Source organism: Populus trichocarpa, chromosome 19 (assembly GCF_000002775.5).
Source record: "Populus trichocarpa isolate Nisqually-1 chromosome 19, P.trichocarpa_v4.1, whole genome shotgun sequence".
NCBI lineage: Eukaryota > Viridiplantae > Streptophyta > Magnoliopsida > Malpighiales > Salicaceae > Populus > Populus trichocarpa.
The window spans coordinates 13,887,199-13,910,709 of record NC_037303.2 but is presented as its reverse complement, the minus strand read 5'-3'; the positions used below and the strand labels follow the sequence as shown (position 1 = coordinate 13,910,709).

Here is a 23,511-nt window from a genome sequence, read left to right as displayed (position 1 = left end):
ACACAATAAACTTTTGTATTAGTGACTTTTTGTTCCAGTCTCCTACTAAAGTTCAAAGTTTATTCGAAAATATTTAGTAACCTTAAAAAAAGAAAAGGCTACTTCTTAGTTTTTTTTTAAAAAAATTTACATATAAGCATAGTTATCAGATCTGGTTCAAGGTTCAGTTCTAGGTTTGCCAAATCAACCCAAAAAGATGTTATTTTTTTTAAATGAAACGATATTGCTTACAAAAACTAAAATGACGTGATTTTAAATATTTTTTAAAAAAAATAATAACTTGGAGTTGACTCGGTCAGGTCAACCGGGTCGGCCAAGTTTGACTATATCAATCTCCAAACTAGTTTAAAGTAAAATAAAACTCATCTCGAAATAGAATTGATTAGGTTAATTCAGGCTTGATTAGATCAATCTCCAAATCAATTTTAAATGAAACCCAACCTAAACTAGGGTCTAGATTGAAGGGTTACCGAGTCAGACTATTATGCCATGCTGATTTTAATAACTATTCTTGTAATTGCATGTTTAATAATAAAATTGGATTGAAAAAGCACTAATGTTTGGTTAGTACTATCTTAGACGGAAGAGACATGGAGAGTTGAGGTAAAATAAACATTTCTTCTTGTATTTCATATCTTAAAAGTATAAAATTAACTCTAAAATTATTTCAAAAATATATTTATTTTATGTTTTTATTTTTATTTCTTTAACCAACTATATTTTTATCTTTTATATATTTATTTTTTCTATCTTGGTAAATCAACCCAAATATTTTTTGTATTTTCAACAATACTTCCAACTTCATTTAACTGCAATACTAATTAAACTGGCTTAAGAGATTACAAAGAAAGTTGAAAATTTATTTTCAAAAACAGGAAAAAAAAAACAAAGAAAATTAAGAAGATTGAAAATTTACCATCTCACGTACTAGCGTGGTTGAAAAATGACCAGCATATTGGAATAGATTGGCCCATGTAAATCGGCTGGCATTTTCACCTGGCCTGAAGGGTTGGACCATTAATTGCAGTTCATTTTCTGTGGCCTCAAAATACAGACCCCTATTAACGTAGTTTTGATCATATTTGTAGTGTCACTTTCTTCAGTCACCACCATATTTTGTAGTATATAATAGCTCAAGGTCCCCCAATCTTTAATGGCTGTCAACATTTTTGTATTTTCTTCGTCACCAAGGCATACTGTAATGCTGACCAATGCACTTCAAGAATCCTCGTCCAGATCATGTTTCAGTAAAGCCAATGAATTAGCTTTCTCAAAATGAAGAGATTGTAGGTTATTCAAGGAATGTTTGCGAGTGTGGTATCACAGTTGATAAAAATATAAATAAATAATTTTAAAAAAAAAATCAAATTATGGTTTTAAATGCGTTACCAAATACAGCTCCTAAGGCAATATACAAAATTAATCATCAAGATTTTGTTTATTTGTAAAAATAATGATTCTTTTTTGCAATTCTTGTCATCAAAATATTTTCTTTTTGATGATCTCTGTCTATCTATTTAGGTTATGAAAACGAAATATTCTTGCTATGAAGTTAATCAAGCAAGAAACGACGGATAATGAAGTGGCCACAAGCTGGTGTAACAGTAAAGCTAAGTTACAATCTCTGCCCCCACAAAATTCACTCACCGTTGATTTTCATGTAGTGTCCAAAATTCAACTTTTTTTTAAGATTTTATTTGAGTCATTCAACTAGAAATTAATTCCTGGATATTGCTAATTAAGAACCACTTTAACTAGCAAAAGATATTATTATGCTGTCACTAGTTAGTCAAAGATGATCACACTCTTAACAGATACTGTAATCATACAAGTGAAGTTCATAACGAGCATAAATTCAATTATGAATGAATATATACAGACAAATTAAATTTGGTAACAAAAGGGATTTTTTTTTTTTTTTCAATGCTAAGGGTTTTTCACAGCTAGTTTTTGCAACGTCGGGAGAAGATAACTTGGGATTTGAAGCGCCTTCGGGGGAGTTTCTGCTATTTCACCAAGGTTGGGAAGCCTTTTTTGTACTGAGCAAGACGAAAAACGAAGACATTTTCTTTCCGAGAGATCCAAAACCAACCCTAGTAGGGGCACACATAGCCCCATGTGGGTTTTTATGCGATCCCACTTACAATGGACTGCTCTCAGAACTCACCGGCCGGTAAAATATTGGGATTCATGTTAGGTCATCCAGACTTAAATTTCAAGAGGTTTAACGTAATGAAAAAGAGCTTGAGATTTGCACAGCAGGTCTCAAGTTCGAATCAGAACGTGTATCTTTTATAAGAGTCTGGAACAACCGGGATTTTACTCGCTCACCTGAACCCACAAAGTGCACTTTCCAGAGGATGGAGTTTCCTCGAATCAAAAAAAAAATTAGAATTTTTATTTAAAAAAAATAACGTTGGGCCAACTCTTTGGTTTGCAACTTGCTTATCTTATTTTCTTATTTTATTTTCAAATTTATCTATTTTTTTTAAGTAGAAGTCCAAGATTTGGACAAACAAATGTAGTAAAAGTTCAAGATTTGGCGGACACATGAATGCCCAGAATTTGAACATCCTTGAAGTTTGCTAACCTTCACAAATTTCTTTTTTGTTTTTTTGGGTAACGGAGCAACCTCAAAATTTGTTGTTCTCAATAGAGGAATTTGCATATTTTTTTAAAAAAAGAAAAAAGATTGCATTGTTATGATCAATCAATTTATAAATGGATAACACTATTTTCAACAACACAATTTATTAAGCTGAATTATTTTCCTAAAAAACTTTCTAGGACTTTGCGGGAATTCTCACTTGCTCATCAAACCCTTGCCTTATTTATTTTTTTTCTCCGCGTTAACGACCCTTAGGATTGCCGACCATCGCTCTAAAGCAGCCATTAACTTTCACATTCCAGACAAAGAAGCTTTCTTGAGCTGAGAAATAAACGTACAGTCCCCACACCTTCACCAAATGTAGACCAGCCATTGCCATTGAAAGAGAATGAACCGATGAAAATGGCACTTTGATAGACAGAAACACACACACCAGGGGACTCCTCAAATCCAAGGTTGTCACGTTTTGTTCTTTTTAATTGGAATTGGAACGGAGCATTTTAACGTGCCCTTTCAAAGCTATTTTGTTCATATATATATATATATATATAATTTGAAACACAAGTAAAAATACGAGAATTGACCTGATATGACTACATCAGAATTGAAAGCAACATAAAATTTGTTCTCATTTATTTCATTTTTTTTAATTGAAACAAGATAATACTTGACATTTCAGACAAAACAAAATTTTTAACCTTGCTCAAAGCATATCGAGTACTTGTTGAAGGGGACCACTTCAAAGTAAATATCGAGTACTTGTTGAAGGGGACCACTTCAAAGTAAATAACTAATCTTGGTATTAAAGGGGCTGGCAAAGCTACTCGATCAGTCATCAATCTTTCAGCAACTATGAATAAATGTTGCCAGAATCTCAAATTTCCCGCCCCCCACCCCAGTGCAAGGGAATGGATTATCATGAAAGCAAGATCACAGAAAAGAAGCCCCCATAATAGTTTATATTCAATCATATTGAGACTTGCAAACTAGTTGCCAGAAAGCCCTAAGTGTGAATAGCGAGTCTAGGTATCAGCAAGAAAAGCACACCAGGATCGTTACTGATGCTTGTGTACATTAGCTTTATATGCATGGTATCAAGCTATTACTTAAGTGCATTTGAATGGCTGGCGCAGTTGCAGTATTGTTATCAATCATTGGAATGAATCAGGCTAAAAAACCAACACTTGCTAACATGAAAAGAATAACAATATTGTCTAGATTCCAACATTAACTCTTTTAAAACGTTGCTCAGCGGAACTATAATGAAATCCACTTGGATATGGTCCCCAAGGCCAATTGTTTTGAGCTCGTGGCTTTTGCCACTAACATGCTGGGTCATAGCAAAAATATCTGCAGCACAGCCACAAGGTCAAAAAATATAGAAAAATTTCAGACACTTGATTATTATGGCCAAGAATGCAGTGAGATAATGCTTATCGGTGAAAAGACTCATAAGCTGACAAACAAAGGGGAATAACAACAACTAATGGTATTGAAGCATGGAGCATGGAGCATGGAGCTCAAGGACAAACAGTCATTATATTTTGGGATGTAACATGGAGCCAAAAAGGGCGAACAATGTCGTGTATCTAATGTCAGAATTTTACATGGATACCCAAGCAAAAAACAAGAAGACATACCTCTGTATGGATCTGTCTTTGATAGAGAGAGATGCTCCTATCACTATGAAGTTTGAGCTTGACCCAATGCTACACTGGGCATGTTTCTGTAATGAGGAATCTGTTTTGCACATAAAATTCAAATTTATCTGTCAAGTTTTAAGGAGAAAGGATTCACTTTCCAGCTCAATTATATTTCAGCCAGCTTAGTGTTAAATTGATTCCAAAACTATTTTGATTTTTTTCAAATTAAAATAAATGAAATCCATTTATTTTATTGGATTTAACCGCCTAAAAATATCCAAATTGAGAAAACTTAGTAACAGCAAAAAAATAAAAAAGGAAAGGAAAAGAAAAGATTTCTCCGCTACTTGGAAGAGATATCAAGGAATCACACTGGGATACTATATTGTAGATGGAAGTGTGTTAATGACATTACATAAAGCTTGACAGTTGAAGAACATAGAGAAGAAGGCCATGGCTTTAAAGAGTGCCAGCAAGGCATGGTGAGTTATAGTACCAGCAGAAGTGAGGAGGGCATGAAACATCCAAGGGACCAAAATTAAACTGAATGGTGACTTGACATAAGGAGGGTTATTGGTCTTTGAATTATTGTCAGTTCAGAGTAAGGATCGCTTGGATGCAAAGAAGACAATTGTAGGGCTGAGTTTTAAGGACGGCAGTGTAAAAGCTTCATTATTTCCCTTGTTTCTTTTTGGCTGGGCATCAATCCTTCCACTCCAAAGAATGAGAGCTGTTCATTTGCATCTTGAACATGCTATCCAAAAGATGTCACTTGGACAGAAGATCTGGTGGCAAAGCTTCTTCATAAAGTGAATAGCATTATGTACAGGAATGAACTGCAGAGTCATTGCAGGCACGCTATCCTCCAATTAATGGTCAAAAGCAAACTGCCCAGAGGCATAGAAGCAAAAATAAGGCAGACGAATTAACTTTCAACAAGAATCCGAAATTTCACTCGCCTCTTAACACTACCCATTCTATCATACCCAATCCCAATCTTGCTATGCATCAACTTCAAAGCCAAATCTGCATTGCCAGCTTTCCTCAAAGCATTGATTAAAACAGTGCGAACTCTCCCTGGAATTTCCCGGCCCCTGTCAACAAAGCCATCAGCCAACTTACAGGCCTCTTTTATACGGCCTGCTTTGCACAACACATTGAGCATATCCTCGAAAGCTGTCTCGGGAATGACACCCATTGGTGCTAGTTCATCCAAAAGTTTACAAGCTCTGGCTACCTTGCCTGATAAACAGAGACCAATAGATAGAGCCCTAAAAGCAGCTGCAGTTGGCGTGATACCCTTATCTATCATCATATCCCACATCTTCAATGCCTCTTCATTTTTATGCTCTCTGAACAATCCATTTATCATTATGGTGTATGTATATACAGTCTGATCGCACCCTTCATCCTCCATTCTCTTAAAGAATGCTAATGCTTCATCGGTCTTACCACATTTGGCAAGGGCATCAATAAGAGCATTATAGCAATATGAATCTGGTGGGCATCCTTTCTTGACCATCTCTTCAAAAAGTTTCTCAGCTTCGTGCACCCTCCCAGCCTTGCCAAGGCCATCAATAAGACTAGAATATAACATGGCATTAACTGCCACTCCATTAACTCTACAAAACTCCAAATACTCCATAGCCTCATCCAACCTCCCACTCTTACACATACAATTAACAACGACCCCATAAGTAACCACATCTGGTTCAAGTCCTTCCTTTTTCATCCTTTCAAAAAGCAACATTGCCTCTCCCATGTTACCGCATTTTGCATTTGAGTCAATCAAGGCTGTATATATTGCCACGTTCACTTTACATCCTTTCTGAATCATCTTCTCGAAAACAGCATATCCTTCCACACATTTCCCCTCCTTACAAAGCCCCCCAATAACTAGACTATAAGCATGAGGCGGAATTTCCAATCCATTCTCATCCATTTCATGATATAAACTTAAACACAAATCAAAATCCCCCTCCGCATAACACGCCTGAATCAAAGTCATATACGTAATCTTATCTGGTGCCACATTTCTCAACTCCATATCTCTAAACTTCTCAAATGCTTTTTGGGTCTTCCCGACCTGACAATAGCCTTTAATCATAGTATTATAGGTAACAACATCAGGTCCAATTTTTCCGTTCTCCATGACCTCAAGAACACGCTCAGCGGATTCAATAAACACTGAATTAACCAAACCATTAAGCAAAAAATTATAGGTAAATAAACTTGGTTCAACCCCATTTTCCTTCATTCCACGCCACACCCACAACAACTCCTCTACCATCCCTAAACTACCGAAGCTCTTAATCAAAGAATTCGCAGCAGAAACATTCATCAAAAACCCCATTCCTCTAAACTTACAAAAAACTGACTTTACATTATCTAAATCACCATTTATAGCTAAAACATCAATCGAAGAAACATAACATTGAAGATTATGAGTATATTTCTTTTGCTTACCGGCCCAAGTAAAGAACTTTAAAGCAAGATCAGGTCTTTTTTGAAGTTCCATAGATTTCAAAACAAAAGACACAAAATTTGGCGATAACTTGATCAAGAACTTGTTGCAAAAAAGATCCAATCTTGATTCCATGTCCACCGGGCCATCTAACAAAAGACTCATAATTTGGTGAACCCAAGGAGAGGGTTTAAGGTCTTGAGGGGGTTTTGAGGCGATATCAGAGAGGTCATTAAAGGGCTCTATCCATTCAGGTGGAGGGAGATAGTTGCTGTCTGTGAATACCCACCTAGAATTTGAAGTGAAAGTCAGCGTAGGTCGCTTTTTTGGATGTTTTGATGAAGACCCGCCATTGTTATAGGGTAGGAGAGTTGTAAAAGAGTGAAGGGTTGTTGCGGGGAGAAGGGAAGGAGGAGGTCTCAAAAGGGTTATTCTTCTCATCAGGGTTTTTGGGTGTTTGAGTGACACACTGAGTGACAGAAATGGCAGAGGTTTTGAAGACAGAACAACATTTGGAAACTATATTTTGAGGGAGAACTCATCACCATAGGTCCCATGGTCTAGTGGTAAGGACATTGGACTCTGAATCCAGTAACCCGAGTTCAAATCTCGGTGGGACCTTGATTTTTTCTAACTATTTTTTTCACAGATTTCTTTGATGGTGGAGGCACATATAATAACCTCCAACTCCATTAATCTCTATACCTGATTTTTGTTATTTAGATTTATATTTTTTATTTTATTATTTGTATTATGAAATATTGTTGAAATTTAGTTTATGAACTCGATTCTTTGGAGATCAGTCTGCTGTAGAAAAAACTTAGACAATCGATCTCTTTTTTCTCTATTTTTTTCTAGTGAAGTCTAGTCTTTATATTTATTTTAATGAACATGGAATATTTTAATTTTTTTTTACACTTATTTTGTTTTTCATATCCAAATCTAAAAAAATTAATAGATCTTCAATAGAGATGAGTATGAAAATCTAAAGATTATCATGAAGCTACGCGAGAGAAGAAAGTGATCGATGTAACCTACGATTAAGGACATCTCAATTTCCATTGCTACGTAAAAAATACATGGATGGAACTGGATCACTGACCAGGGGGTGAAATTAATTTTTTTTAATATAAAAAAATATATGTAGGTATAGTTAATGTTTTTTCAATTAAAAAAATAAATAAATAGCGTGAGAGCTCACTTAATATGATTTGGTCTCGACAAACTCAAAGATAATTTGAATAACTGGTAAAAATATAATTTAACTCATAAAGATTCAAGATGATATCTTTTTTTTAATATTAAGATGACAACATATTGAATCGTCCCGAGTTAACATTTCAAATCCGTAACTCAGAGTTATGAGACCATGAAAACCCTATAAAAATCAAATCAAAACAAATTATAAAAGCATAATTTTCAATCAACCATGAAATTGAAAAGGATAATTAAAAAGGAAAAAAAAAACAATCAAAGTTAACCCGAGTTAACCTACCATATTCATAACTCGAGTTATAAAACTAGGATAACTTCATAGAGAGTAAATCAAAATAAATTATAAAGTTTAATTCTCAATTGAAGAATGAAATTGAAAAAAAAATTAATTTAAACAAAAAACAAAAAAAAATAACTCCGATTAACTCATCAAACTCATAACTCAGACCATAAGACTAAAATAACCTAATAGAAAGTAAATAAAAAATGACATGAGTCAACCTAAACTGACCTACCACACGCACGACTTGAGTTATAAAACTAGAATAACCTTAAAGAAAGCAAATGGAACAAATTATGATGTTCATTTCTTAATAAACTCATTGTTGAATGATAAAATTGAAAAAAAAATCAATATAAAAAAGTACACAATAAAACAATTTGAGTTTACCCGAGTTAACTTGCACAACCCATGACTTGGGTCATGAGATCAAGATAACTTTATAGAAAATAAACTGAAATAAATGACAAAGTCTGATTCTTAATCAACCTAATATTAAAGATGTTAAAGGGTAAAACTAAAAAAAAAATGTTAACTAAAAAAATAGACAAGAAAATTGAGTCAACTAGGTTAATATGTCAAAACTGTGATAAATTGTAATAAATGATAAAGTTTAATCTTTAATAAACTAAATATTAAAGGATAGGTTAAAAAAAATATATAGTTTTTTTTTTTAAAAAAAAAACACTATTACAGTAAATAATACTTTTATAAAGTGATAAACATTAAAAACACCATCTCTTATAATTTGTTTTTTAATAATAACAAATAATATTCTCTTACCACTGCCTTGGCACAATTACAAAAAAATTTACTTTTAACCAAGGGATCTTTACATCCTTTTCCCTTTGGGAAAATTCCATTTGGATTGCCTAAAACTACCATATAAATTAGATTGTGTTTATAATATATAGTTGCTAAAGTATATAAAATAATTAAGAATTAAGAGTGGATTTATATCAAAGGAAGAATTACGATTATCTTGGCAAATATTAATTATATACTAAAAACAAACTTGAGATCATTAAGTAGCTCCATTGGTATATTTTGTTTTTCCTTTTTTCCAATTCATCCCTCTATTTTTTTCCATTCTCCTTTTTTTTTTAATTTTATTTTTTTTAATTTTATTTTCAATTTTTTTAGCAATTATTTACATTGTTTTTAAACCAACTAAATTGACTAGATCATGTTGGAGTGACTTCTACATGGTTTAATTTTAAACTCGGACTAAGCAAAGAGACATGTATTGAGGTTTTTTTCTTTCAATTTTATCATTTTTTTAATTTTATCTTCAAATATTTTTATCAATCGGTCAAGTCATACAAGGAAAATTCTAATATGGTTTGATTTCAAACTTGGACTAGGTAAAAAGTTAAGTTTTTTTTTTACATTGATTTCATTCTTTTTTTTTTTCAATTTTATCCTCTTGCTTATTTTACTAATTGATCGGAATGTCTTTTGATCGGTCAAGTCAATTGTTATATAATTTAATTTTAAACCCGAGTTAGGTAAAGAGTCGGACCAAGAGATTTTAAACCTGTTTGGTTTAGTTTAATAAAAATATCAAAAGTTATCTGCAATCTATATATTTTTTGTTAGTTTTTTTTATATACTATTTTGAATCGTAGCATAGTTCAAACATGCAAACTAATTATAGTTGCAAAAATAGTTAATTTCCTATCAACATGTTTATTATCAAAGTCATTAAACCTAACCTGTCCTAACAAAGGCTCGGGGTACTAATCAAATGAGTTGACCTAAATTAATTTTAAATATTATCATTTTAAGATTTTAAAAAAATATAAGATGATATTATTTTTAAAAAATAAAATAAAAAAGTTAAAATTGACTATGTCAAATAAATTATTAATTAATCTATCTTATTGAATAAATCAACTCTAATCCAGTCGCAAGCTGGCCCGAACACTTTCATTAAACTAAAAAAAAATTCTAACTTGACTAAGAAGTCAAATCAATAAGTCACCGAGACAACATATATAGGCATGTAGATTTTAATAACACAAGGAATTCCTTTATGATTGTTTCAAAATTAAAAATCAAGCCGATTTAAATGTCTAACTACAAGCCAATTTAGGAAGAAATGTCAATGAATCTAGTTTTGAGTGACATTAACAAGGTGGTCATTGTTTGGGATTTGATCTCTAAAATTTATCAAAAGTTTTCTCGTAAGGGAAGGTGAAGATATGTGGCAAGAAAACCTCCACAGGAAAGGTCGGCAAAGTTTGAAATGCTGACTTACTGTACATGGTGATCGAACACATGATGTGGCTCCTTTATCTTACACATGCTCTTCTCTTTAAGGTCCGAATGTAAGATCTCCTACTCGACTTCTTTAACTAGAAAAATGTGCAGAATTAACTCCACTCATTTTCCCTTTTCCTCGAGAACTATGCATTTTAGCTTAAAAAAAAGAAAGATATAACCTTAAGAAGTAAGAACAATCACAGCTCCAATCAAAATTGTCTTCATTGCCATTCTTGCACTTTTGGTTTTAGCTCACTTTCTGATCCATGGCCACTCTTTACACGCTTCCTTCCCATCACAAATTCTCTTCGCTCACCAAAACCCACAAACCCTATTCCTCTTCTCCTTCACTTCTCCTCTCCACAAAACCCTTCACCAAATCCAACCCATCAAAGAACACAATCCTCTCAACCAAAAAGACTAGAACTTTGATCACTGGATCGCTCACAGAAGACAAAGAAGTTGTTCCAGTCAAAGATAAACCTTTGAAAGACAAAAGTAACCCTTTGCTTGTTAATGGGTCCAAAGATTCTGACCTTCTTTCATCATCTTCTTCTTCTACTGTTGAGACTGATGATGAAGAAGAGAGAATGACAAGTAGAGCTATTAATGCTACCATTGTATTGGGGTTTGGTACTCTTGCTGTCTCTAGGTTGCTTACTATTGATCATGATTATTGGCATGTAAGTGATGTTTTTGTTACCTTAAATTCCGTTCTTTTTTCTTGTGGTTAGTAAATGAATCCAGTTCTGTTTATGCTGACCATGAACATGGGTGAAAGTTGTGCTCTTTGTAGTTTGCTTCTGTTTATGATTAACAGGTGGGATTTTTGTTTTTAATTTTTGGTTTGTAATGTTAATTTGTTATGTATTGTGCAAAATTTGGATTGGTTCATTCTTGGTTTGCACAAGAACTTTTCTTTTTTCATTGATCTTACATGTGTGAAACTAATTGCTCAATTTTTGTAATTTGGCTCTTAGAAATCTGATATTAATCTTTGAGGTTTGATACCCTTTGATTGTCAGAATCATGTTTTGTGAGGTTAAGCATCACCTGAATTGGTTCACAAATTGTGGGATCAGCATTATTTGATGTTTTCCGTAATTTAAAGAATAGAAGTTTTATCCAGTGATGAAGAAGCTGAAAAGAAAGCTTAATATCAATTTCCTTGCTACATTTTATCAGTAATGAACAGAATTATTGTTCTAGTTATTGCATTTCTATCCTTCAGGAAACTTTTCGTAATTTTTAATAGCGTTCAGGGATGGACCCTTTATGAGATTCTAAGGTATTTGCCTGAGCACAATTGGATTGCATATGAACAAGCTCTCAAAGCGAACCCTGTTTTGGCCAAAATGGCAATTAGTGGGATGGTCTACTCTATAGGAGATTGGATTGCTCAAGTAAGTCTTCTGTTTCCCTTGTTTGGGATTTTTCCCAGGTGGCTTAGCAGAGTTATCAACTTGTTTTTCACAATTCATGTGTTTATATTGTTCTGAAATGCAGTGCTATGAAGGAAAACCAATTTTCGAGTTTGACCGGACTCGCACGTTTAGATCAGGGCTTGTTGGGTTTAGTCTACATGGATCCCTCTCTCATTATTACTATCAATTCTGTGAGGTGATTATTGTTGTTTGGGTTTTGTTCATTTCACTTCACTTGCTGTCATGTTGATGTCATTTGGATGGCTGAAATCGTTTACATTGGTTTCTAGGCTCTTTTTCCTTTTGAAGATTGGTGGGTGGTCCCAGCCAAAGTTGCCTTTGACCAAACAGTTTGGGCAGCACTTTGGAACAGCATCTACTATGTGGCGCTAGGTTTGTTGCGTTTTGAGTCCCCGGACAATATTTTTAGCGAGCTGAAGGCAACGTTTTGGCTAATGTTGACTGTAAGAAGCTCCTCAAATTTTTCCATGTGCAAGTTGAAAATGCTATAGATAAATGCTCCTGATTGAAACATTTTCCCCTTGATTTCAATTTGTCCATGATACTAACATTGTTGTCTGGGAAAAAAGTCATTGATTTACCAGCTTTGATTTTGATTTTATACCAAACTTATTTATCAGCATTTTCATTGCATTTTGAAATTTGCTATTGGCTTTTAAATTCAGCTAAAATGTTTCTATAGAAAAACCGAATAAAGGATAGAATAGGTCTCTTCTAATTTAGACTGCAGGATTGAGGCTTCTACTGAACATATGATCTTGGGATTGTGAAGGGACAAATTAATAGCCTGCCTGAGAATGTCCTCCATGTCAATTGAGAATATGAAGAAGAAAGATTTTTGTGCTCGCATTGAGGCCCTTGGTTAGAAGATGACATAGAAGGGCTATAGACTGCCACTAGCATCCTACCTGTTGTAACCCTTAAAAGTTTGACAAAGGAATTATCTTTGAAATCATTTTTTTCACAAAGAGAAAAAATCTTGAACAGCTCAATGTAATCTAAATTGCATTCATTTGTCTCCAATGGTGCTAAAAGTAGCATGAACTAGCAGCAAGAAAGAATATTACAATGGTAAAGGTCCATTTTCTTGCCTTTATACACTGATGTAGTTGAATGATTTTCACCGAGGCAATTTTTTGAGGTTCATTTATGCTTTGAGTTCCATGTAAAATAACATTCAACTGATAGATAATTGTTCAGTTATACATCGTGTCTTGGTGATAGTAAACTGTTTCTGTTGATCTGCTTGATAGGCAGGATGGAAGCTTTGGCCATTTGCTCATTTGATTACCTATGGTGTTATCCCTCTTGAACAAAGGCTTCTTTGGGTAGATTGTGTGGAGCTCATCTGGGTGACAATACTCTCAACGTAAGTATTCATGATCATTAACCAGCTAAAAATGAGAGTATCTAATGAGTAGCACCAGTCTCAACAATTAGACCTGCTAGAATGGCTGGTCTCTTTATAGTTTGTTTAATTTGCAACTGAATCTTATGACTTGATATATAGGATTGAATTATAAAATTACTTTTTTTTTTTGCTTTGTTCTATTCATACGACCTATCATTTTTGGTGGCTAATTGGTTGCGTAGTGTAATTAACATATGACAATTAAGGATTCCGAAGTGCTTAGGACCCCAGGTACAAACCATTGTGAACTCAAAAGGAGCATGTCTTTTATTCTTACCGTTTGTGTAGCATTGCATCTTTCTTCGATTTCTGTTTCTGGTGATAACTTGTAACTATTATCATAGTTTTGGTGGGGTTTTTTTCCCGGTGTTAAAATTGTGCTATAGCCTTTCTTCTATGTAAAATGCTTTGCTGATTTTCTATTTAACACTGTGTTTTCTTTTCTGTTTTCAGTTATTCGAATGAGAAATCAGAAGCTCGAATTTCTGACACAACCTTGGAGGCAAACTCAAGCTCTTCAGGCAGTGCTGATGAGGTACATCACAATTAAACTTTTCCTTTCAAATAATCCCATTATGGATAAAACTATATTATTGGAAAGTCCATTGACTCTGAACAATGTGACCAAAAATCACCGCTCCTCTAGGCTTTGCGTCAAGTAATCGAACCTATACTGTAGGTCAGAGGAACCACAATTTTGTACAGGTTCATGTTGTGATGCAGTTGATTTTTAGTTTCCTATATGCTGATATCCTTCCCTTTATCTCACCTTGCAGAAATAAATGAACTGGAAAATCATGTCCCAACAAGAAGGGTGGTGCACTTGCTGTCATCAGGCAAACATTGACAGACTTGCTGTGCAAGAACAGCCTCTACCGTAATTTGCCTGTTGTTTTGTTGATGTGTATACTGTATATTAATATTGTTTTAGGGTGAGGCTCGGTGGCTGCTGCAACAGCAGATTGTTTCTTTGCTACTTGGAGCACGAGCTTCAAAATACAGAAGAAGCTTCCTGAAAGTATAGTAGTAAGGTTGTGACACCCGACCCTTCAAAGGATCTTTTTGCAATTCAAGGAGGTTCTTGCATTGGGAGAAATTATCACACGGACCTGGTCCTCAAACTCAGTCGTGGACCAATCAATCAAGAAGCAATGTATTGAAACATGGAGCTATAGAAGAAAAGTAAATGAAACATATGATTTTCCTTCTCTCCTCAAGACTGTTATGCATTGACCATTATGAAACAGGGACAACAAATCGGATCTCCCGGGCTGCATACACCAGATGGAGGACATGCCATTAAAGAGGCTCTTTGGCTTTGTGTTTTGTCCTACGGCTGTGTTTTAAAAATGTGTTTATGTTTTAAAGGTTTTGATATGTTAATATAAAAAAATTATTTTAATTTATTTTTAAATAAAAAATATTTTAAAAAAAATATCCATGCATGTTACAAACACAAATAAGTGAGGAGCATGTGGATGACATGACAGGCAGTCTATGCTCGTATTCTGAAACTGGCAGGTATCCTCACCTTCTCGGTCAGGGTGTTCCAAGGCTACAAATAAATATTTCCTCGTGAATTCAGCAGTCATAGCATGGGTAGCGTGTGAATGGTATTATTGTACTTTGTGATTTAAAAAAATTATAAATTATAGTTTTTTTAATTAAAATTTTAGTAGAGTTTTTAATAGGATTTATATAAAATTTGGATATGTATTAATTAATCAAGTATTTTTAAATTGAGGTAAAATGTAGATTGTATTTAACTATATAAAAATAAATAAAATTTTAAGTTTGTTTGAGAATATGATAAAAATTTAAAATATTTTTCGTTTAAAAATATATTAAAATAAGTTTTTTAAAATGTATTAAATTTATTTATTTTTTTGTTTTTTATTTAGATAAGATTAGATAATGGCTTTAAATTAGTAACACCATGATGAATAAGACATTTGTAATGAATTATTCAAAAAAATAATATTAACTGAGGCTTTAAATTAGTAATAATGATCAGTAATACTCCTCAGGATTCTGATCCAAAATATGCTCCTATCCACCGATTAAACAAATGACTATAGTGAATGGGCTAATCCTTTTTTTTTTTTTCCTTTCAGAAGGAAGAATAGGGGAAAAAATATAATCACAATAGATAAAAAAAAAAAAGATCCTTTTTCTTCCATCTTTCCTATATCAATATTCATTGAAATATAAGTGTTTTATTTTAGTATTATAATAAACAAAATTACATTGGTAAAATTATGAAATTCAGGGCATATGATAGATTTTGATCATATCTATAAGATAAATAATATGATTTAGCCTTCAGATTTATTTATGGTTTTCGAGAAATAATATAAGGTGAAAATATCATGTATGGTTATGTAATAGCAATGAAAATAGTGATGTCATCACTGATTATGATTACCTATCAATCTGAGTACAGTTAATATATGTATTGGGAGATGGAATTTGTAGTGTCAACCTATAGGATTTATCCTCTCTTTTTTTCATTTCTTCCCTAACAAATCGTGAGAGATTAATTTTATAAATTAAGATATGTCCTTCAATACCATGGAGCATCTATTTTTTTAAAAAAATCAAATAAAAGATTATTTTGGAATCCAAGAAAGATTTTAGTCCAAATTAAAAGATACAAAATTTAGAAATTTTGTAGCGAACAAATAGAAAATCTAGGTATTAAAGATTGCATATTGTTTTGATATGGATGCTTGAATTAGTTGCATTGTATGTGAGTTGGTAGCGTAAGAGGGAAGGGGAAGCATAAAAGGTTTGATTTTGGTCTATGAATAGGAGTGGTTCTCGGGCATCGATGACTTCAAAGATTAGTTTATTTCAAATGATAGTGATTTATTATGAAGGTCAGAGACAACATTTGAACATCGAGTACAGTTTTTTTCTTCTTCTTTTTATTAAAATGACTGTCCGGTTAGTTTGTACGTATTTCGACTAATTCCACGGGTTCTGAAGTTAACGACCATGTAAATCTTCAGAGATTCTAAGATTTGTGGGATTCGAACTGGTGATCTTTACAGAGCAAATCTAGAACCTGACTAATTTACACCCTTCAAGTTCTTAAACTGGCAGCTCAAGTCGTAATGCTGTTTGGTTCCTGGATCATGTATCTTGAACTGAATCAAAACATGACACTAAATGAGATAATTCCCACATTTATAGTTACAAGATGGAGCAGAACTGATGTTTGGGACCTTTACGAGCAGGCAGATTCTAGATTTATGGTTTTTCTTTTTTTCTTTTTATGGCAAACACATTTCATTTCTTGTACACACCATATTCGGTGGATACACGTGCTAATTAGTTCCAACATACTGATTGTGGCAAAGTTTCTCTGAAAGTGATTAGCTATGATGCTTTAAAAGCAGCTCAAAATGTTTTATTGACTTCATTTTTGGAGAAGACAAGTGCACAGTGTGACTAAGAAATTACTGTGTATTGCGTCTCGATCTGGAGAACTGAGTGCTATTTTACATTTTCCATTGATCTTCTCCTTAGTCAATGATAAGATTATGCTAGAGGTTATACTCCAACAGAAAGATCTACATACTGTCCCTCTTGTGTGCTGCTCTCTGAAAGATTTTTACCCCACCTATTTTCTTTATACTTACCTGGAAATATTGTAATCGTCGCTGCAGATTATTCTTTGTGAAACATCCAGCTCTCCCTTCTGGACATTCCAAATTAAGGGGTTATCTCCCAGCTCACCTTCGGATAAGGTTTCTAGTTTTTCATATCTTCCTGATGGTGAAAATATGTACTTCTGAAATGAGAAAAAAAAAACCCCTTTTTATAGAACAGAGAATCAGAATGGTTGGTTATTGGCCATTTCCTGTCATGTTTTGAAAGTTAGAACCTAGCATTCTCTTTTGAATGAAAAACTATTAGAGATCTTGTGTTATTATTTATCTTCTACGTGTTGCCGTTATTTACTAATGTGATTTGTTTTTGTTGATTGAACTTTTGGGTGGTTGTTGGAAGATTTTGTCTGGTTTTGCTCGTGATCAAAGATGGTTTTCCAGCAAGATGTAAATGTGTTACTGTCTCTGCTTGCATGAAGGATAAAAGAGATGGGTAGGTCATGGTTGGAAGAGACTGATTTAAATGTTGCTGATGGTGACTAGAAACCACATTCATTAAGTTTGGTTTTGAAAAAAACCTTTAAAAATGAAAAACAAAATCATACAGACGATTGGTAGCGATGGCACAAATCCAAGTAGTCTTGATCAATAAAGGATGAACCAATGATGCTTCCCTCTTAAAGGCAATGGAAATTGGAAATTTCCCTCTAAAAATCGCTTGGTGGTTTCTTGTTTATTGACAAGTTGAAACATGTAGAGCTAACCTTGTTTCCCTAACATTTGGGTCTTATTTTTCATTACCAAGCCCGGCGGCCATTAAATTGATCTCTTCCATCCCTCTAACTACATATGTGTCCTTGTGACCAGATGAGAGATGCTATTAATGGTATGTCTGTCCACAACTATACCTGTTCATATGATTCTAGTAAATTTGATTTGGTTTTGTGATCGTGTCCATTAATAATTTTTACAAATGTGTTTACCGTAAACGTTAGGAGGATGCAACAAACCAAGAGATGGAATAATTTCCTGATAAGATGGTAAATGAAGAAGTAATGAATGCATGGATAATATCAGTTAAATAATGTGTCATGTTTGCAAGGGTTAGCATAACATTACAAAATTATCGTGGTTATGTTAAGGGTGTCCCTTCAGCAGCAGCAGCAGCAGCAGCAGCAGAAGAAGAAGAAGATTGCATAGAGATTTGTTGGTGCGTTAACAAGAAATTCTGTCGCAGCCACCCGTTGATTCAAATTTCGAGATGATATTGATGGGATTAAATCACTTACCATCTAAGTGAAACATCCAAGTTATAGAAATTAGATGGTACTTGGAATCCGTAGAGGGTCTTTCACTTGAAACATGTTTGCATGAAATGACTGCTCTCAAAACTATAAGCTGCCCGTTGAATTCACTGAGTCTTGATCTTGACCATCATAGAAAGCAAAGACCCCTGATAGACTATTTTGCCCCCAATCCTTGGCATATGTGAAGATGTAGACAAGTTGAAAGGGAGCAGGATTCAAACAGGAAGAAAATGTATCCCACACCGCGTTTGCATTTCCTCTCTTTCTCAGAATCAATTCCATTTTTTTCAGCAGCAAGGCAATCATGGTTGAACGTCAGGCAGGACTACTATCGTAGCTCTTGGAGAAAACGCCCATCTGGGATAAGAAACTTGCTGGCGACAAGAATTTGATATGGTAACCATGAAGACCTTATACAAGCACATTCAGAATCTTGACAGAAGATAAAGTGGTATTGACAGAGCTATGTTTAGTTCAATCCTCTGAACAAAGCTGTCTTTCTACATTTCTGTGAACATACAACAAAAGGGACCGGGGCAATAATTTACCTGGACAAAGTTTCAAAACATTGTGCCACCAGAACAAGAGAACTTTCTGAGTATAATGAGGCTCAAGAGCCAAAATATTACAATGATGGCAGCCCCATTTCATCTATGTAGATACCACAAAAATTATGGGCCTGGTCTTTCCTCAGAAAATCTTGGAAGTTGAACAAGTGAATTCACTCGAGTGACTCCTTCCAAACCTAGCCAACTCTGATCCTCAGCATTATTCACTGCTTCGCCATCTCCATCAACTTCAACAGCTTGCCTTCCATAAGTATCAGTTTCTTCTGCTGATCTAACTGTAAAATTTCTTTGCAAACATGGCTCAGATTTCTGCCCATCGTCTGATTCAGCAGCATTGCCAGAATGATTGCTCTGATCAAGAGTTGCTGAGGAAAAGCCTTGTTCATCATAATCCGATTCCGAGTCCATTTTCCCGTCCAGAAATAAGCAAACAACAGCACAGTCATCCATCTTTGAAGTTGGGTATTTAAGCTTCCATTCACGAGCAGCTGAGTCCACCAGAATTCTTGCTGCTGATGCCCGTGTTGGAGCTGAGGATACAATCTCAACCACCTCTTCATTGCTCAAGACATCCCAAACCTGTGCAATTCAAACTTAACATTTAGCACAGAAGAAAGTAGTGCATAAGTTAAAAAAAAAAAAAGAATATTGCCAAGCATTGTCTCGGAAAAAGAAAAAAAGAACATATCAAGGTTACAGTTCTGGTATTTCAAAATTGCTGAGGTGTAATTAGCTTTGATATTACATTACTGTTTAGCATTTCTGTATTCTTGATGAATTTGGATAGGTGAGACTAAAAGATTTGGCAATCCAATCAAGATGATGCACATGTATCACAATCAGAAACTCAATATATCAAAAAATAACATTTGGAAAAGCTTGCACAAGACAGGATTATATGGAAGTCAGAATAGATTGGGAACATCAGGAACTCATTTTGACTCAAAAGCTCAAGCATAGAACAATGCAACACTGTTCAAAGAAAAACATGACTGGCCATTGTAACATAGCTGTCATGGAATGGCAGCTGACAGCTGGGTCAATCTATTTGCTGCTTAGGTTTGAAGAACCCTCAATTCAATCTATAGGCATACAAAATCCATGATCCACCACACTGAGTTCTCTTTTTTCCCTTGTAGGCCTTTCAAAAAAACGTGTTATTGCCTGATTGGTATTTATATACACTTGACACTCCTCTACAAGCTTTCCTCTCCACCATGCATCCACATGGTAACCAGAGTCATTAAACATTCAGTCAGTAATATATAGGACCTTAGAAATATCAAATTGAAAAGTCTCATCAGCTGAGTATCTCAAAATAAAATAAATCCGGATTTAATATTAACAGATAGAAAATGAACTGCTCGGAAAAATATATCAGTGGTGAAAACATACCCCATCTGAGGCAAGAACGATGAATTGATCCCTCTCTGTAAGGGTCCGATGTGAAAACTCAGGTATGGAGATCACTCCATATTCCTTCAAACAGAAATCACCAAATGCCCGAGCCATTGCTAAGCCAGGAGCATCATCAAATGGTAACCAAACTCTTGGCACTTCAGGCTCGTCTTGCAATGCAAACACTCTACCTTTACACCGCTTAATTCTTTCAGCTTCCCCTGCAACAATTTCGTTTCATGTCAACTCATGGGTTTGCAAAGATGGGTACCACCAAAACACATAGCTAATTGTAATGCATATGACCTACTTGGCAAATCAGGCTTCAGATCAACGGTCAACTGGACTGCCACCATGGAATCATTGCTGTCCTTAGATCCCATGATTGCACGGGAATCCCCAATATATCCCATGAATAGATTGGAGCCCTTTAAAATCACAAATAAATGTATACAATAAGGCTAAAGCTAAACAAGTGGAATATGAAGAGTGATCTATACTTCCTACAAGCTAAATGAATGAAATATCAACAGTGAGCTGACCACCCTACAATACCTGTTTCACAATAGTGATAGCTGTGCTCCCACTGCAGAAGCAGTCCAAATTCGGATGGGATTTCAGCTCTTTATCCATGGCCTTATATGACTTCAGGAACGCTTCTCTCCATAAAGAGTTCAATTTATCCTCGATAGAGCCATCCTTGTCCAAATCCCCAACATCTGATTTCATCGAATTCCCCTTGAAACAAGTTTGATCTGACCCATTTTGCCTTGACTGACAAGAGTTCAAGAATGATTGTAATTTTACAGGCAGGGTATCCCTGACCTTGCGGGCAACTAGATGGCCATGAGGACCATGACCATCAAAAACACCACAGAAGGTCACATCCTCTGACATGAAATCCTACATAGATCCAAAGTGAGACTAAGCATTTAACACCAAATGTTATTAAAAGCTAATCTCGATGGAAAATGAAACTTACTTCCCACACAATCATTGCATCCTGGTTTATGCCCTTTCGACCCTGCTGTGTGAATATACAAGAAGTTCGGCTCTTTCCATTGGTGAAAACCCTGTTAGGTATGGATGGTAAATGTTGTAGTGTGACCACATGATCAGAGAATGTTCTTTTAGTTCTCTTTTGCCGGCAAAAACCAATCCCCAAGCAAGGCAGAGGAACTGGCTCTCCATTGCTCTTACTGCTGCAAGTACTCCGACTAGTTGAAACACAAGCTCCCATTTGCTCAATCCCAGAACAAAGACATCTATGGTTTAATTAATAGACAAGCTTCCTCTTATTTCCAGAACAGATCTCGCATAAAATTCCGAATTTTGCTAGCTAGTCAACCAAGAAAAAGACTATCCAAAACATCAAAGATTCCCACACTAGTCACTGTACACCCCAGTGTAGAAAACCATGACCTTTTTAATCTTGGTCAAATACAATCCATAAGTGATTGCGCAAATCAACGATTAAACTGGCTGAGCACAAACAAAAGGACAACAGTTAATGATTGTTAATTAAATACCTCGTTAGAAACCAGAGATGACTGCAAGTAACTAAACTCTCAACAAATCAAACAAAACCAAATTTAATAATCTTCCATGTCAACTTGGAATAGGATATTCTTAAAAGGCTGTCCTAATATCTTGTCCTTCGTAAGGATTCACATTATTGTCACACTACTTAGAGAGTTAAAGTCTTGTTACTTAAGAATCCACAAACAAATAATTAAAAAACTGAAGCCAGCAAAGAGAGAAGCATAAAATTCAAGAACAAATCAGAAAACAAGAAACCTGTTTGTCCTGCCAAGTAAAATACATCAAAATACACTACAATCATAAGAATAAAATGAACGTATTTTCATGATTCTTGAATTCTTACCTTTTATGCTTGAGTAGAGAACCAAAGAAGAGATCAAAACAAAGAGTTGACAAGTAGTATACTATTTGGCACAATCTCAATTAAAACCCTCAGATTTCTGGTGGGTTGTCCATAAAAGACTTAAAGATAGAACAAAGTATGCATTTTGCAATTAGTTTCCACTTAAAAAAAGAAACCCATCAAAGCAAATTCAAAATTAAGACTGGACCATTATTTAAAAGTAAAGAGGGAGGGAGGGAGGGGGGGGAGGGGGGGAGAGAGAGAGAGGAAACGTAGAACTTTGAATTCCCACTAGAGAGAAAACCAAGAAGAGATAAAGCAGAAACAGAAAAGTAAAAAAGGACGAAACAAAGGTATGATTTTGTCAAAACAGAATCAAAAGATGGCCTTAAAAAGAGAATATAACAAAGATATCAACTATTACATAATTATCATTAACAAAGCGAGAGAACCAAAAAAAAAAAGAGGAGCAAAACAACACACTACAAAACAAAAATTTACTAGGACTGGAAACTTGTTTGGCCAACCAACTCAACCCAACTCTGTTAACTTGTATGGCCAACCAACCCAACTCAACCCAACTCAAACTCTGTTTCCCTCTTTGGCCACTCAAAAAATGCAAAAAACAAAGAATATAAATTCAAAATTTTCCATTTTTCAAGAACCCCATTTTGTATACCATAGCAGAGAACAGAAAGTCTCAATTTTTAAAAGCAAAAACACTCCATAATCCATAAAGCATGCATCTTTCTTTTATCCTTTGGTTTCCTCAGTTGCCTCTGTAAACAATTAGAGTTAGCTAATGAACACTTTAAGTTAAACGTGTCAGATCTTTAAGCCTTCTTGCATTAAGTGTTAACATTATCTTAAGCAAACAAAGAAAACACATTTATCATCGAAAGACAAGCAAAGTTCATGAAACGGGGCATTCAAAACTGGAACAAAGACAGCACCTTCAATATTTTGTCGAGAAGTGAAACAAAACAAGTTCAGAGTTTAGGATAAGAAGAACAGAGCAAAACCCATAGAGAAACAAAATATGTTGAAATAAAAAACATGAGAGAGAGAGAGAGAGAGATGGACTTGTTTGTGTGTGGATGCATTAATTGTAAAAGCAAGCAAAGCAGGCGAGAGGGAGGGACGTCGGCCGGCAGTAACTGATGTGTTAAGGGTGTGGGCTCAGAGCCTAAATCATGATTTTTCCTTTTAGATAATTTTGTTGTTAAGGAAAATAACACTCGCATTTGTTAAGCGCGTTGGTTTCTGATGCATTAATTCATGCCAAATGTTGATTGCAAAAATGAAGAGAGGTTACTATGAAAGGAGGATGGAGTTAAGGCATCTAAGATTTGCTTTTAAATTTGCATTTCAAATGGTTTTTTATGAAATTTTAAAAAATAATAAATT

The 23,511-nt window shown here is 34.6% G+C and overlaps 3 protein-coding genes and 1 non-coding gene across 7 annotated transcripts; 2 read left to right on the top strand and 2 right to left on the bottom strand.

The window, feature by feature from the left end:
- Positions 1–4,482: 4,482 nt before the first annotated feature.
- On the bottom strand, positions 4,483–7,280 carry LOC18108585 (pentatricopeptide repeat-containing protein At1g03560, mitochondrial). Its single transcript, XM_006371527.3, has one exon. It carries the CDS (start codon positions 7,154–7,156, stop codon positions 5,177–5,179), a length of 1,980 nt encoding a protein of 659 aa, XP_006371589.3. The 5' UTR covers positions 7,157–7,280; the 3' UTR covers positions 4,483–5,176.
- Positions 7,265–7,336, top strand: TRNAQ-CUG (transfer RNA glutamine (anticodon CUG)). Its single transcript has one exon. It is a non-coding gene; the product is annotated as a tRNA-Gln (tRNA).
- Positions 7,337–10,464: 3,128 nt separating this feature from the next.
- LOC18108584 (uncharacterized) lies at positions 10,465–14,542 on the top strand. Of its 2 annotated transcripts, XM_006371526.3 has the most exons (7): positions 10,477–11,158; positions 11,738–11,878; positions 11,982–12,095; positions 12,190–12,363; positions 13,174–13,289; positions 13,785–13,866; positions 14,108–14,542. In XM_006371526.3, exons 1-7 carry the CDS (start codon positions 10,742–10,744, stop codon positions 14,111–14,113), a joined length of 1,050 nt encoding a protein of 349 aa, XP_006371588.1. In that variant the 5' UTR covers positions 10,477–10,741; the 3' UTR covers positions 14,114–14,542. The 2 variants fall into 2 exon arrangements, 1 of the variants encoding a protein (XP_006371588.1); XR_002979417.2 differs by lacking the exon at positions 14,108–14,542 and having other exon boundaries at positions 10,465–11,158; positions 13,178–13,289.
- Positions 14,543–18,685: 4,143 nt separating this feature from the next.
- On the bottom strand, positions 18,686–23,208 carry LOC18108583 (probable protein phosphatase 2C 52). 3 transcript variants are annotated; one of them, XM_024591290.2, is made up of 6 exons: positions 23,058–23,208; positions 21,202–21,701; positions 20,775–21,122; positions 20,530–20,647; positions 20,217–20,440; positions 18,686–19,400 (listed from the first exon to the last, which is right to left on the bottom strand). In XM_024591290.2, the coding sequence occupies exons 2-6, from the start codon at positions 21,457–21,459 to the stop codon at positions 18,924–18,926; spliced, it is 1,425 nt and encodes a 474-aa protein (XP_024447058.1). In that variant the 5' UTR covers positions 21,460–21,701; positions 23,058–23,208; the 3' UTR covers positions 18,686–18,923. The 3 variants fall into 3 exon arrangements, with proteins under 3 accessions (XP_024447058.1, XP_006371587.2, XP_024447057.1); XM_006371525.3 differs by lacking the exon at positions 23,058–23,208 and adding an exon at positions 22,105–23,032; XM_024591289.2 differs by lacking the exon at positions 23,058–23,208 and having other exon boundaries at positions 21,202–23,032.
- Between the last annotated feature and the right edge of the window lie 303 nt (positions 23,209–23,511).

What these genes read in the sequence shown, in the direction of transcription:
- LOC18108585 (XM_006371527.3), bottom strand. Translation starts at nt 7,156, where the DNA reads ATGAGAAGAATAACCCTTTTGAGACCTCCTCCTTCCCTTCTCCCCGCA.
- LOC18108584 (XM_006371526.3), top strand. Translation starts at nt 10,742, where the DNA reads ATGGCCACTCTTTACACGCTTCCTTCCCATCACAAATTCTCTTCGCTC. An exon ending in ATTACTATCAATTCTGTGAG is followed by an intron (nt 12,096 to 12,189) that starts GTGATTATTGTT and finishes ATTGGTTTCTAG; the next exon opens with GCTCTTTTTCCTTTTGAAGA. An exon ending in CGTTTTGGCTAATGTTGACT is followed by an intron (nt 12,364 to 13,173) that starts GTAAGAAGCTCC and finishes TCTGCTTGATAG; the next exon opens with GCAGGATGGAAGCTTTGGCC.
- LOC18108583 (XM_024591290.2), bottom strand. Translation starts at nt 21,459, where the DNA reads ATGGGAGCTTGTGTTTCAACTAGTCGGAGTACTTGCAGCAGTAAGAGC. An exon ending in CTATCACTATTGTGAAACAG is followed by an intron (nt 20,648 to 20,774) that starts GTATTGTAGGGT and finishes GTGATTTTAAAG; the next exon opens with GGCTCCAATCTATTCATGGG. An exon ending in TCTGAAGCCTGATTTGCCAA is followed by an intron (nt 20,441 to 20,529) that starts GTAGGTCATATG and finishes AAATTGTTGCAG; the next exon opens with GGGAAGCTGAAAGAATTAAG.